General features: G+C 43.3%; 1 protein-coding gene across 2 annotated transcripts in view; it reads right to left on the bottom strand.

Moving 5' to 3' along the window:
- PCCB (propionyl-CoA carboxylase subunit beta) overlaps nucleotides 1–14430 on the bottom strand; it is a 94875-nt gene that overhangs the window by 2341 nt on the left and 78104 nt on the right. For both annotated transcript variants that reach the window (XM_033212574.1, XM_033212575.1), the window contains 4 exons: nucleotides 12697–12820; nucleotides 1277–1384; nucleotides 936–1036; nucleotides 168–266 (listed from right to left, as the gene is read on the bottom strand). In XM_033212574.1, the coding sequence (XP_033068465.1) occupies nucleotides 168–266; nucleotides 936–1036; nucleotides 1277–1384; nucleotides 12697–12820 (432 nt within the window). The remainder of the gene's footprint in view (nucleotides 1–167; nucleotides 267–935; nucleotides 1037–1276; nucleotides 1385–12696; nucleotides 12821–14430) is intronic.

The following is a 14430-nucleotide window of genomic DNA, read 5'->3' on the forward strand; positions in this document are numbered from 1 at the left end:
CTGGAGCCCCAGGAGGGAGACTTGCCAAGGTCTAGGTCTCACTCGCCTCAGTCCTGGCTCACCCTAGGGGCCCTGGCCTCTCTCCAACACTTCCCAGCTATGCCTTGAGCTCTGGCTGGTAGAGTCGAGTCCTTGTACCCAGAAAGGGAAAAGCTAGAGGCCCTCACCTTTGCTCCCATGACTGCAATCTCTGCGGTGGGCCAGGCATAGTTGGTATCACCACAAAGGTGCTTAGAGCTCATGACATCATAGGCACCTCCATAGGCCTAAAACAGATCCAAATGCTGAATGTTAGAGCCTGAGACAGCCAGATCATGTCCCTGAAAGACCCCAGGAAACCAGATAAAACGGGGACAAAGAACAAGAGTAGCCCCCTGGGGTCCTGAAGGCCCATGGTCTGTAAGGCCTTTCAAAGTTAATGCTCATTATCTTTTCTGGCTTTTTCCCACTGCTGCTTTCAGTTCCCTTGTGTTAAAAAACCACAGACATGGCCGGGTGTGGTGACTCAAGCCTGTAATCCCAGCACTTTGGAGGCCGAGGCAGGCGGATCACGAGGTCAGGAGATCAAGACCATCCCGGCTAACACAGTGAAACCCCGTCTCTACCAAAAATACAAAAAAATTAGCCAGGTGTGGTGGCGGGCACCTGTAGTCCCAGCCACTCAGGAGGCTGAGGCAGGAGAATGGCGTGAACCCGAGAGGCGGACCTTGCAGTGAGCCGAGATCGCACCACTGGACTCCATCTCAAAAAAAAAAAAAACAAAAAAAAAACCCACAGACATTTCTGTGGGGCTGGGAACAACGTCCTCAAGACATCTTTTTAAGGATGAGCAAGGTATACTCCTTCCAGCCCTGGTAAAACTCTGCCAGACCTCCCACCATGGCTATGCTGTAGGAAAGTGAGCAGGGTCATGGTCTCCAACACGAGGTCCTCACCTTCCTCGTGATGACAGTGACTTTGGGTACAGTTGCCTCAGCAAATGCGTAGAGAAGCTTGGCGCCATGCCGGATGATGCCCCCGTATTCCTGTGCTGTGCCTAGACATAAGAAGAGTTACTAGATATCCACAAGTCCTCACATGGTTATCCTGCCACTCTCAGCTGTGAGGTCTTTCCCACCTCTGGAGAGGGGCATTCCTTACACAGTCCTATCTTCTGGACACCCAGAATATATGGAGAAGTCACAGGTGCTCGGGGAGTTCTGCAAGATCTCCAAATAAAGTGGGCGCCTCACTGGGAAAGGCAACTCTCCTAGCCCCCACTCTGTCAATAACTTACCAGGTAGAAAGCCAGGGACATCAACAAAAGTGATGAGTGGAATATTGAATGCATCACAGAATCTGACAAAACGAGCCCCTTTCACAGATGAATTAATATCCAAGCATCCTAGAAAGAGAGAGATTATCCATACTGAGTATCCAGGCAATTCCCAGTTCTATCCACAATGGGAATGTGTCCTCAGCAGCCATCCAGAGCTGGTTTCTGTGGAGGCACCAATGTTTCTTCATTGCAGAATGATAACAGGGATCCCTCAAACTCCAGGAAACAGGGAAGATGAAGAATCCACCTGTCTGTCACTGGCCAAAGAGGCCCAGGACTAGACTCAACTATAGACAAACCGAAGGGCTGCCACCAGCTGAGACACAGCTGGCCTTGCCGCAGAGAGCCATCAGTGGGAGGCAGCATTCAGGGGCTGGTCTTAGAGAGTCCTCAGAGCTTCCAGTCAGATTCTGGCTCCACTGGTGATGGCGATGTGCCCTTGAGAAATTACTTTGCCTTTTGACCTAAGGTTCCTATCTGCAAAGCAGGGATGGTACTGCCTCCTGGCCTAGTTCTAAGGGGTGAAGGAAATGGAATCTGTAAAGCAGCACAGAGAGGAGCTCAATTACTAGTAAATCTCCCCTCCTAGAAGAGTTTCCAACTTAATTCCATGTGACCAGTATTATCCTGATACCAAAGCAAGACAAGGACATCATCAGAAAAGAATACAGACCAAAAACAAAAATGAAAAATTTTTACTTTTTAAGTAAGGCGTATTATCAAGTCCAGCAATATATATAAAAACAATAATACATCATGTCCGAGTGGGGTTTATCCCAAGAATTCAAGGTTGATTTCAGCATGTGAAAACCAATGAAATTATTAAAGGAAGAAAACTATATGAACATCTCAACAGATGTAGAGAAAACACCTGAAAAAATCAAATATCCATTCATGAATAAAAACGTGACCTGGCACAGTGGCTCACACCTGTAATCCCAGCACTTTGGGAGGCTGAGCAGGCGGACCACTTGAGGTCGAGTTCAAGACCGGCCTGGCCAACATGGTGAAACCTCATCTCTACTAAAAAATACAAAAATTAGCCAGGCGTGGTGGCAGGCGCCTGTACTCCCAGCTACTCGGAAGGCTTGCAGCAGGAGAATCACTTGAACCCAGGAGGCGGAAGTTGCAGTGAGCCAAGATTGCACCACTGCTCTAGGCAACAGAGTGAGACTCCATCTCAAAAAAAAAAAAAAGAGAGAGAGAGGCCGGGTGCAGTGGCTCATGCCTGTAATCCCAGCACTCTGGGATGCCAAAGTAGGCGGAGCACCTGAGGTCAGGAGTTCAAGACCAGCCCGACCAACATGGAGAAACCCTGTCTCTACGAAAAATACAGAATTAGCTGGTCATGGTGGCGTGCGCCTGTAATCCCAGCTACTCAGGAGGCTGAGGCAGGAGAATCACTGGAATCCAGAAGATGGAGGTTGCGGTGAGCCAAGATCACATCATTGCACTCCAGCGTGGGCAACAAGAGTGAAACTCTGTCTCAAAAAAAAAAAAAAGAAAGGAGAAAGGAGAGGAAAAGGGAAAGGAAATAAATAGGCAAGTCACAAGTCACAAGCCAGGCCCTAGAAATCAATAAAAAGACAAACAATGTAGTCCCAGCTACTCAGGAGGCCAAAGTGGGAGGATTGCTTAAGCCCCGGAGTTTGAGACCAGCCTGGGCAACATAGTGACACTCTGTCTCTAAAAGAGCAAAAAAAGTGGCCAAACGTGGTGGCTCACGCCTGTAATCCCATCAATTTGGGGGGCCAAGGCGGGCGGATCACCTGAGGTCAGGAGTTCAAGACCAGTCTGGCCAACATGGCAAAACCCTGTCTCTACTAAAAATACAAAAATTATCCGAGAGTGGTGGACACCTGTAATCCCATCTACTCAGTGGCTGAGCATGAGAATTGCTTGAATCTGGGAGAAGGAGGTTGCAGTGAGCCAAGATCGTGCCATTGCACTCCAGCCTGGGTGACAGAGTAAGACTCTGTCTCAAAAAAATAAAAGAAAAGAAAATGGTATGAAAGCTTTGTAGCTTCTTAATTATACTTGTCCCATTCCCTCCCTGGTTCTGGAGGAAGCAGAGCAGACCTCATTCACAAATTTCTGCATAAGTCTGCTCTAACCTGTCTATGGGCTGCCTGAAGGACTGACACAAGGAACACATCTCTGTTCCACCTAACTCAGAACTTGTACAGGCTGGAAATGTAGCAGGCATTTCTCAAAATCATGGTAAGGCAGAGGAACAGCCTGCAGATGTCTGGCCAAAAGATTATTGTTGAAACCACCTAAGACATGGGAGAGAAAAAAAAAAAAAAGGAGAGAGTGTCTTTAGGAAATTAGTGCATTCAAAAGCACCTCTGAATAGGGGGAATTCAGAAAGACACATGTATGCCTAGGACAAGACACATGATCAGAAAAGATCTGAGAGGGGAAATTAGAAAATAAGTTGAATGAAAATGAAAACACTATTACAAAGCAAAAGACCTGGGAAAACTTTAAACTCCCCAACACAGAACCAATTTCAACACCAGGAGTTTTCTTGTTTGTTGTTTCTTGGTTTTAGTTCCTGGTGTTTAAGGAAATTTCTGTCAAAGACACAAATTAAGAAATAGGCTAGGCACAGTGGCTCATGCCTGTAATCCTAACACTGTGGGAGGCCACTTTGGGAGAATCTCTTAAAGCCAGGAGTTCAAGACCAGCCTAGGCAACAGAGCAAGACCCTGTCTCAAAAGAAAGAAAGAAACAAGAAAAGAAACAGGGACTTCAGTGACTACAAATGACAAGAAATATATAGTCTCTGGAAGAGTAATTGCAAAAAGACACTAGACAAACATATATGACATTCAGTATCAAAAAAAAAAACAAGAAAGCTTGGGAAAAGAAGAAAATTTGACTGCCAGCGTGACCACATTATAATGTACAAATATCCCGTTTTCAATTAAAAAAATCACAAGGTGTAAAATTAAGAAACTGTCCCTAAGTAAGCATAGACACTGAACTTACTAGACAAAGACTATAAAACACTACTAGTGGGGGTTTTTTTGTTTTGTTTTTGAGACAGAATTTTGCTTCTTGTCACCCAGGCTGTAGTGCAATGGCGCCATCTCAGCTCACTGCAATCTCTGCCTCCTAGGTTCATGTGATTCTCCTGCCTTGGCCTCGTAAGTAGCTGGGACTCCAGGCGCCCGCTGCCATGCCCGGTTCATTCTTGTATTTTTAGTAGAAATGGGGTTTCACCACATTGGCTAGGTTGGTCTTGAACCCTGATCTCAGGTCATCTGTCCACCTTGGCCTCCCAAAGTGCTGGGATTACAGGCAGGAGCCACCACATCTGGCCTAAAACACTACTAGTCTTAAATATATTCAAAGAGGTAAAGGAATACCTGGACAAAGAACTAAAGGAAATCAGGAAAATAATGAAAAATTCTGGAGCTGAAAAGTATAATAAATGAAATGAAAAATTCAATACAAGGGTTCAATAGGAGATTTGAGCAGGCAGAAGAAAGATCAGAGAATATGAAGATAAAACAATTGAAATTACTCTGAGGAGAAAATTAAAAAACTAAGTGAGCAGAACCTAAGGGACCTCTGGGACACCAACATGTGAAACAATATACACAGGATGAGAGCACCAGGAGGAGAAGACTGAGAGAAAGTGGCAAGGAGATAATTTGATTAAACAATGTCTGAAAACTTCCCAAGTTTGATGCAAGATGTGAAACTAGAAATACAAGAAACTCAACTAACTATAAGAAGAATACATTCAGAGACCCACACTGAGACATATTACAGTCAAATTACTGAAAGACAAAAGAGAATTTTAAAAGCAGCAAAAAAGAACTCATTATGTCAAGGAATCCTCATTAAGATTATCCAGTGATTTCTCAGCAGAAACTCTGAAAGCCAGAGACAGTAGGATAACATCTTTAAAATGCTAAAAGAATAAAAGTGTCAACCAAGAATTCCATATCTGGCAAACTGTCCTTCAAAAATGAGAGAAAATTTAAGAATTAAGACATTTTCAGATAAACAAAAGCTGAGGCCCTCGGTACCAACAAGCCCACTCCACAGAAAAACGCTAAAGGAAGCCCTTCAGGTTAAAAGGAAAGAACACTAGACAGTATCACAAAGCTACATTAGGAAATAAATATCTCAAGTAAAGATGACTACATGGGCAAATATAAAAACCAGGATTTGAGTATTTTGGTTTCTAATTCCACTTTGTATTTCCTACATAATTTAAAAAGCAAATAAAGCCCAGGTTTCAACTTGTTAATTCTACCATACATTTAAGGAAAATATTAATATACCAGTTCTCTACAATCTTTTCCAGAAGACAGATGCAGAAAGAATACTTTCTAACGCATTCTATGAGTCCAGCATCACTCTGATACCAAAATCAAAGACATTGCAAGTAAACTGTATCTCAATATTGCTCATAAGCTTATATGAAAAAATCCTCAACAAAATATTAGCAGATCAAATCCAACAATGCATAAAAAGAATTATACACCAAAACCAGGCGGGGATTTATCTCAGGTATGTGAGTTTAGTTCAACAGTCAAAAATCAATTGATGTAATCTATCAACAGTCTGAAGAAGAAAAATCACATGATCATATGAATACAAAAAAAGCATGTAACAAAATCCAAAACACATTCATGACAAAAACACTCAATAAACTAGGTATAGAGTGGAACTTCAACTATATAAAGAACATCTACGAAAAACCTACAACTAACAACACACTTACTTGTGAGAAACTACAAGTTTTCTAGCTAAGATCAAATGTCCCCTCACCTCACCACTATCTTTCAATATTGTACTGGAAGTCCTGGCTAATGCATGAAGACAAGAAAATAAAAGGTGTACACATTGAGAAGGAAGAAATCAAACTCTTCGTTCACAGATGACAAAAGTGTCCATACAGAAAATCTGAAAGTAACCGAAAAATAACTGCTGGAACTAATAAGTAACACAGCAAGGTTGCAGGATAAAAGGCTAATATACAAAAATCAATTACTTTCCTATATACTGGCAATAAACAAGTAGAATTTGAAATTGAAAACAAAATACCATTGATAGGGTTAGCTCTGTGTGCTCACCCAAATCTCATCTCAAATTTTAAGCCCCATGTGTTGAGAGAGGAACCTGCAATCCTCATGTGTTGAGGGAGGGACCACGTGTCAAGGGAGGGAGGTGATTGGATCATGGGGGTGGTTTTCCCCATGCTGTTCTCATGATAGTGTGTGAGTTCTTACAAGATCTGATGGTTTTATAAACATCTGGCATTTCCCCTGCCTATACTTCTCTCTCTTGCTGCTATGTGAAGAAGTTCTTTGCTTCCACTTTGCCTTTCACCATGATTGTAAGTTTCCTGATGCCTCCCCAGCCATATGGAACTGTGAGTCAATTAAACCTCTTTCCTTTACAGAATACCCAGGCTCGGGTAGTATCTTTATAGCAATGTGAAAACAGATTAATATAACCATTAACTTCAAAAAAACCCAAACTCCAAAATACTTAGGTATAAACCTAACAAAACAAATATAATATGTATCTGAGGAAAACCATTTTTTTTGTTTTTTTGAAATAGAGTCTTGCTCTGTCGCCCAGGCTGGAGTACAGTGGCGTGATTTCAGCTCACTGCAACCTCTGCCTCCCAGGTTCAAGCGATTCTTGTGCCTCAGCCTCCCAAGTAGCAGGGACTACAGGAGTACACCAACAATCCCAGCTAATTTTTGTATTTTTAGTAGAGTTGGGGTTTCGCCATGTTGGCCAGGCTGGGTCTAGAGTTCTTGGTCTCAAGTGACCCACCTGCTCCGTCTTCCAAAGTGCTAGGATTAGAGGCACGAGCCACTTGCACCTGGCTGGAAAATGATAAAATTCTGAAGAAAGAAAGAGGCCAGGCACAGTGGCTTATGCCTGTGATCCCAGAGCTTTGTGAGGCTGAGGTAGGAGGGTTACTTAAAGCCAGAAGTTCATGGCTAGCCTGAGCAACATAATGAGATCTAGTTTCAACAAAAAATAAAATAAAATAAAATTAGCCAGGCATAGTGGTGCACACCTGAGTAGTCCCAGCTGCTCAGGAGGCTGAAGTGGGAGGATCACTTGAGCCCAGAAGTCTGAGGCTGCAGTGAGCTAAGATTGTATCACTGCATTCTAGCCCAGGCAACAGAGCAAGATCCATTCTCTTAAATAAAAAAGAAAGATAAGAAATGTAAAAGTAACTAGATAAAACTGGTACAGCCATCATGGAAAACAGAATGGAGGCTCCTCAAGAAATTAAAAGAGAACTACCATATGCTCCAACAATTCCACTATGGGTATATATACCCAAAGAAATTTAAGTCAGTATCTCAAGGAAATGTCTGCACCCCATCCATGTTCACTGCAATATTCATGTTCACTTGGCTATTATTCACAATAGCCAAGGTATGGAAACAACCGAAGTGTCTAATGATAAATGAATGGATAAAGAAAATGTCACAGACACATACACAATGGAATGTTATTTAACCATAAAAAATAGGGAGCCAGGTATGCTGACTCATGTCTGTAATCCCAGCACTTTGAGAGGCTAAGGTGGGAGGACTGCTTGAGCCCAGGAATTTGAGACCAGGCTAAGCAACAGAGTGAGACTCCATTTCTACCAAAAATACAAAAAACTAGCTGGGCATGGTGGTGCATGCCTGTGGTCCCAGCTGCTCAGAAGGGTCGCTTGAACCCAGGAGGTAGATCATAGCCGCAGCGAGCCACGATCACACCACTGCACTCCAGCCTTGGCAACAGAGCAAGACCCTGTCTCCAAAAAAAAAAAAAAGAAAGAAAGGAAATACGATTTGTGACAAAATGGATGAATCTGAGGAACCTTAAGCTAAGTGAAATAAGCCAGCCATAGAAAGATGAATACTGTTACGATTTCATATGTGTGGAATCTAAGAAAGTCATATTCATAGAAGCAGAGTGTAAAACAGTATTTGCCAAGGGCTGTGGAGTGGGGAGAATGGAAAGATATTGGTCAGGCCAGGCATGGTGGCTCACACCTATAATCCCAGCACTTTAGGAGGCCGAGCTGGATGGATCACCTGAGGTCAGGAGTTTGAGACCACCCTGGCCAACATGATGAAACCCTGTCTCAACTAAAAATACAAAAAATTAGGCCGGGCATGGTGGCTCATGCCTGTAATCCCAGCACTTTGGAAGGCCAAGGCGGACAGATCACAAGGTCAAGAGATTGAGACCATCCTGGCCAACATGGTGAAACCCCATCTCTACTAAAAATACAAAAATTAGCTAGGCGTAGTGGCGCGTGCCTGTAATCCCAGCTACTCATGAGGCTGAGGCAGGAGAATTGCTTGAACCCAGGAGGCAGAGGTTGCAGTGAGCTGAGATTGTGCCACTGCACTCCAGCCTGGCGACAGAGTGAGACTCTGTCTCAAAAAAAAAAAAAAAAAATTAGCTGAGCGTGGTGGCCAGTGCCTCTCAAAATAAAAATTAGCCAAGCATGGTGGCCAGTGCCTGCAGTCCCTGCTACTCAGGAGGCTGAGGCACGAGAATCGCTTGAACCTGGGAGGTGGAGGTTGCAGTGAGCGGAGATCACGCCACTGCACTCCAGCCTGGGTGACAGAGCGAGATTCGGTCTCAAAAAAAAAAAAAAAAAGAAAGAAAGAAAGATATTGGTCAAAGAGTACAAATTTTCAATTAGAAAATGCATAAGTTCTGGGAATCTAATGTACACCATGGTGACTACAGTTAATAATACTGTATTGTACACCAGAAATTTGCCATAAGAGTGAATCTTAAGTGTTTTCACAACAAAAAAGTAACTATGTGAGGTGATGAACCTGTTAATTAACTTGATAAATTATATGTATATCAAATAATCCCATTGTATGCCTTAAATAGATACCATTTTTATTTGTCAATTATACCTCAATAATCAGGGGAAGACAACAACTAAACAAACGGAGAGAGAATCCAGGTTCAAGGACAGGAAGAGTCAACACAGACGGTCCCCAAATGCCTAAAACAATCCTAAGAACAATAACAAAGTTGGAAGACACACTTCTCAATTTCAAAACATATACAAAGCTACAGTAATCAAACTAGTGTGACACTGAAATATGGATAGACATACAGACCAATAGAATAGTATTAAGAATACAGAAACAAATTCATACACCCACAGCCTGCTGATTTCCCACAAGCATGCCACACCTGTTCAATGAGGAAAGAATTATCTCTTCAACAAACGGCACTGGAATAACTGGATTTCCACATGCAAAAGAATGAAGTTGCACTCCTATCTCATATATACAAAATTAACTCAAAATTAAAACCTAAATGTAAGGGCTAAAACCATAATACTCTTAGAAAAAAACAATAGGAACGTACCTTCACCACCTTGAATTTAAATTCTTATATATGACAACAAAAGCACAAGCAACAGAAGAAAAAATACAGAAACTAAATTTAATCAAAAATAAAAACTTTTCAGCCAGGTGCAGTGGCTCACACCTGTAATCCCAGCACTTCGGGAGGCCAAGGTGGGCAGATCACTTGAGGTCAGGAGTTTGAGACCAGCCTGGCCAAAATGGCGAAAGCCTGTCTCTACTAAAAATACAAAACTTAGCCTGGCATGGTGGCGCATGCCTCTAATCCCAGTTATTTGGGAGGCTGAGGTGAGAGAATGGTTTGAAACTGGGGAGGCAGAGATTGCAATGAGCCAAGATTGTACCATTGCACTCCAGCCTGGGCTGGAGACAGAGTGAAAGAGAGCAAGACTCCATCTCAAAAAAAAAAAAAATTGTGTATCAAAAGACATGATCAAAAGAGTGTAAGGACAACCTATAGAATGGAAGAAAATATTTGTAAGTCATATGTAAAAGTTTAATATACAGAATATACAAGGAACTCCAACTCAACAACAAAAAACACACACAATTAAAAAATGGAAAAAGGACTTGAATAGACATTTTTCCAAAGAAGATACACAAATGGCCAATGAGCACAGCAAAGGATGCTCACCAAGACTAATGTTGATGAGAAATGCAAATCAAAAACACAATTCTATTCACTTCACATCCATTAGGATTACTATTTTTAAAAACTAATAAGTGTTGGCAAGGATGTGGAAAAACTGGAACGCTTGCACATTGCTGGTGGGAACGTAAAATAGTGCAGACACTGTAGGAAACAGTATGGTGTGTCCCCCGAAAAGTTAAACCTAGAATTACCACATAACCCAGTTATTTTGCTTCTGGGTATAGACTCAGAAAAAGTGAAAACTGAGGTCCAAACAGATACTTATATATCAGTGTTTATTCCAGCATTATTCACAGTAACCCAAAGGTGGAAATAACCCAGGTGTCCACTGACAAATGAACAATCCATCAAAATGTGATATATACATGCAACATATTATTATCCAGCCATAAAAATAAATGGAGTTTTAACATATGCTACGATATGGATGAACCTTGCTAAATGAAATAAGCCTGATTATGCTAAGTGAAATAAGTCTGATATAAAAGGACAAACACTGTATGATTCCATTTATATGAAATATCTAAAATAGGCAAATTCATAGAAAGAGAAAGTAGGCCGGGCGCGGTGGCTCAAGCCTGTAATCCCAGCACTTTGGGAGGCTGAGACGGGCGGATCACGAGGTCAGGAGATCGAGACCATCCTGGCTAACACGGTGAAACCCCGTCTCTACTAAAAATACAAAAAACTAGCCGGGCGACGTGACGGGCGCCTGTAGTCCCAACTACTTGGAAGGCTGAGGTAGGAGAATGGCGGGAACCCGGGAGGCAGAGCTTGCAGTGAGCTGAGATCCGGCCACTGCACTCCAGCCTGGGCGGCAGAGCGAGACTCCGTCTCAAAAAAAAAAAAAAAAGAAAGAGAAAGTAGATAGCAGAGGCTGGAGGCTGAGACAAATAGTTATTGTTTAACAGGTTCACAGTCTCTGAGGTGATGAAAATGTTTGGAAAGAGATAGTGGTGATGGTTGCATACACTGTGAATGTAATCACTGCAGCTGCACAATTTTTAAATGGGCCAGACATATTTTGTTATATATATTTTACCATGACAAAATTTTTTTGGGGGGGTGGGGACAGAGTCTCGCTCTGTCATGCAGTGGCATGATCAACTCACTGTAACTTCTGCCTCCCAGGCAGTGATGCAATCCTTGAGTCACTGCAACAACCTCTGCCTCCGTGGCTCAAGTGATTTTCCTGCCCCAGCCTCCCGAGTAGCTGGGACTACAGGCTTGTGCCACCACGTCTGGCTCAATTTTGTAGTTTTAGCAGAGACAGGGTTTCGCCATGCTGGCCAGGCTGGTCTCTAACTCCAGATCTTGTGATCCACCTGCTTTGGCCTCCCAAAGTGCTGGGATTACAGGCGTGAGTCACCACGCCCAGCCAAAACAGTTTTCTAAAGACAATAAAACATTTCCATGGCAGAAATAAAAGATGAGGTTGGGTCATGAAGAAAGGCAGATTCTTCCTAAACAAGGATACAAAACAAATCTAAGAGGAAAAATAGTGAGAAGTGGTATTCACAGTCCCCACCCCAGCACTCCCAATCCCTCCCAGAGAATAGCCATGGAAGTCTCCCTCACTTGGCTGTGACTCAGGTCTGCCCATATCACCAGAAAGTTGTGGGGCACAGACATGGTAAGATGCCATTAACTTGTCACGTACCATCTATGTACCTGGCACTGTTGAAGGCACTGGAGACACTACTGTGAATAAGACGTCACCACCCCTGTCCTCATGGAGCTCGTTGATTAGTGGGTGAGTCACATATTTAACTGGGGGTAGGGGGTAACAGAAAACTGACCCCTAAAAAATTAAAAACCTTATACACTAAGAATGTAAGTTTCCTATAAACCTTTGAAAAGGAGTATGAAAGGAGCATTTTGAGATATTAAAAGTAGCTTTTAGAGGCCGGGTGCCTGCAGTCCCAGCGCTTTCAGAGGCTGAGGTGGGGGCATCACTTAAGTTCAGGAGTTCGAGACCAGCACAGGTAACATGGCAAAACCCCATCTCTAGGAAAAATACAAAAAAAGAGAATTAGCCACATATGGTGGTATGTGCCTGTAGTTCCAGCTACTCGGGAAGCTGAGGTGGAAGGACTGCTTGACCCTGGGAGGCAGAGGTTCCAGTGAGCTAAGACCACACCACTGCACTCCAGCCTGGACAACAGTAAGACCCTGTCTTAAAAAAAAAAAAAAAAGTAGCTTTTATAGCAACCATTTAGTTTTTTTTCTTCTGGTCATATGTCTGAAGAACAGGCAAAAGGCAGAAAGGACACCATGGACCCAGGCTTCCCTGGCCTCCAACCCCACAACCGAGGCTTCTAAGAGCTTCTCCATCCTACCTGAGGCCACCTTGGGTTGGTTGCCAACAATTCCAACAGTCCTCCCATTCATTCTTGCAAAACCAACAATGATGTTCTTGGCATAATTGGGCATGATCTCAAAAAATTCACGCTCATCAACAACCTGCAGGAATAAATTTCCTTGAGTTCAAAATGATAAAGGCAAGTATAAGATGTAACGACACTACAGAACGACATTTCTATTACAGAGGTAGAGGCAGACAGCTCCATCTCTATCACAGGTTCTCCAAGGAGGAAGGACAACAGGCAGAGGCGGCACTTCCTCCCTGCTGCGGAGAAATGGTACAGAAAACCTCAACTGCTGTTAAGATGGACACACCAATGAAGTTTTAAAAGTCCTATTTGAATTTGGAATTTTTTAAGACAACTTTACCTTTTCACTTCGAAATTATTTCCGACCTAAATAGTCAGGCCGGGCCCAGTGGCTCCCTCCTGTAATCCTAGCACTTTGGGAGGTCGAGGCGGGTGGATCACCTGAGGCCAAGAGTTCAAGACCAGCCTGGCCAATGTAGCAAAACCCCATCTCTACTAAAAACACAAAAAATTAGCCTAGTGTGGTGGCAGGCACCTGTAATCCCAGCTACTCGGGAGGCTGAGGCAGGAGAATAGCTTGAACTGGTAGGCAGAGGTTGCAGTGAGCCAAGATTGTGCCACTGCACTCTAGCCTGGGCAACAGAGGGAGATTCTGTCTCAAAAATAAATAAAAATTAAAAATTCAAGAACAGTACATATACCCTTTGCCCCGATTCTTCATTTATTATTTTACTACAAACTATTTTGCTTTTTTTTTTTTCTTTTTTTGAGACAGGGTTTCCCCCTGTCACCCAGGCTGGAATGCAGTGGTACAATCATGGCTCACTGCAGCCTTGATCTCCTGGGCTCAAGTGATCTTCCCCCCTTGGCCTCCCAAGCAGCTAGGACCACAGCTGTGCACCACCATGCTCAGTTAATTTTTAGTAGAGATAAGGTCTCGCTATGTTGCCCAGCCTGGTCTCCAATTCCTGAGCTTGAGCAATCCTCCCACCTTGGCCTCCAAAGTGCTGCAATTACAGGCATGAGCCACCGTGCCCGACCATCACTCTTTTATATACATAAACACACAAGAATGTTCTTTTTTTACAACTACAGTGATATTATCAAAATCAGGAAATAAACATTACCACAATACTATTATTATTATTTTTTTTTTTTTTCTGAGACAGGATCTTGCTCTGTGACCCAGGCTGGAGTGCAATAGCATGATCACAGCTCACTGCAGCCTTGACCTCCAGGGCTCAAGCAATCCTCCCGCCTCAGCCTCCCAAGTAGCTAGGACTACAGGTACATGCCATCATGTCCAGCTAATTTTTGTATTTTTTGTAGAGACAGCATCTTGCTATCTTGCCCAGGCTGGTCTCAAAGTCCTGGGCTCAAGCAATCCACCCGCCTCAGCCTTCCAAAGTGCTGAGATTACAGGCATGAGTCACTGTACCCAGTTCACAATTTTGTTTGAGACGGAGTCTCACTTAGCTGCCCAGGCTGGAGTGCAATGGCGCGATCTTGGCTCACTGCAGCCTCTGCCCCCTGGGTTCAAGCAATTCTCCTGACTGAGCCTCCAGAGTAGCTGGGACTACAGGCACGCACCACCACACCCAGCTAATTTTTTTGTATTTTTAGTAGAGATGGTTTCACCATGTTGGTCAGAATAGTCTTGATCTCCTGACCTCGTGATCC

Source organism: Trachypithecus francoisi, unplaced genomic scaffold (assembly GCF_009764315.1).
Source record: "Trachypithecus francoisi isolate TF-2019V2 unplaced genomic scaffold, Tfra_2.0 Lachesis_group0, whole genome shotgun sequence".
Lineage (NCBI taxonomy): Eukaryota > Metazoa > Chordata > Mammalia > Primates > Cercopithecidae > Trachypithecus > Trachypithecus francoisi.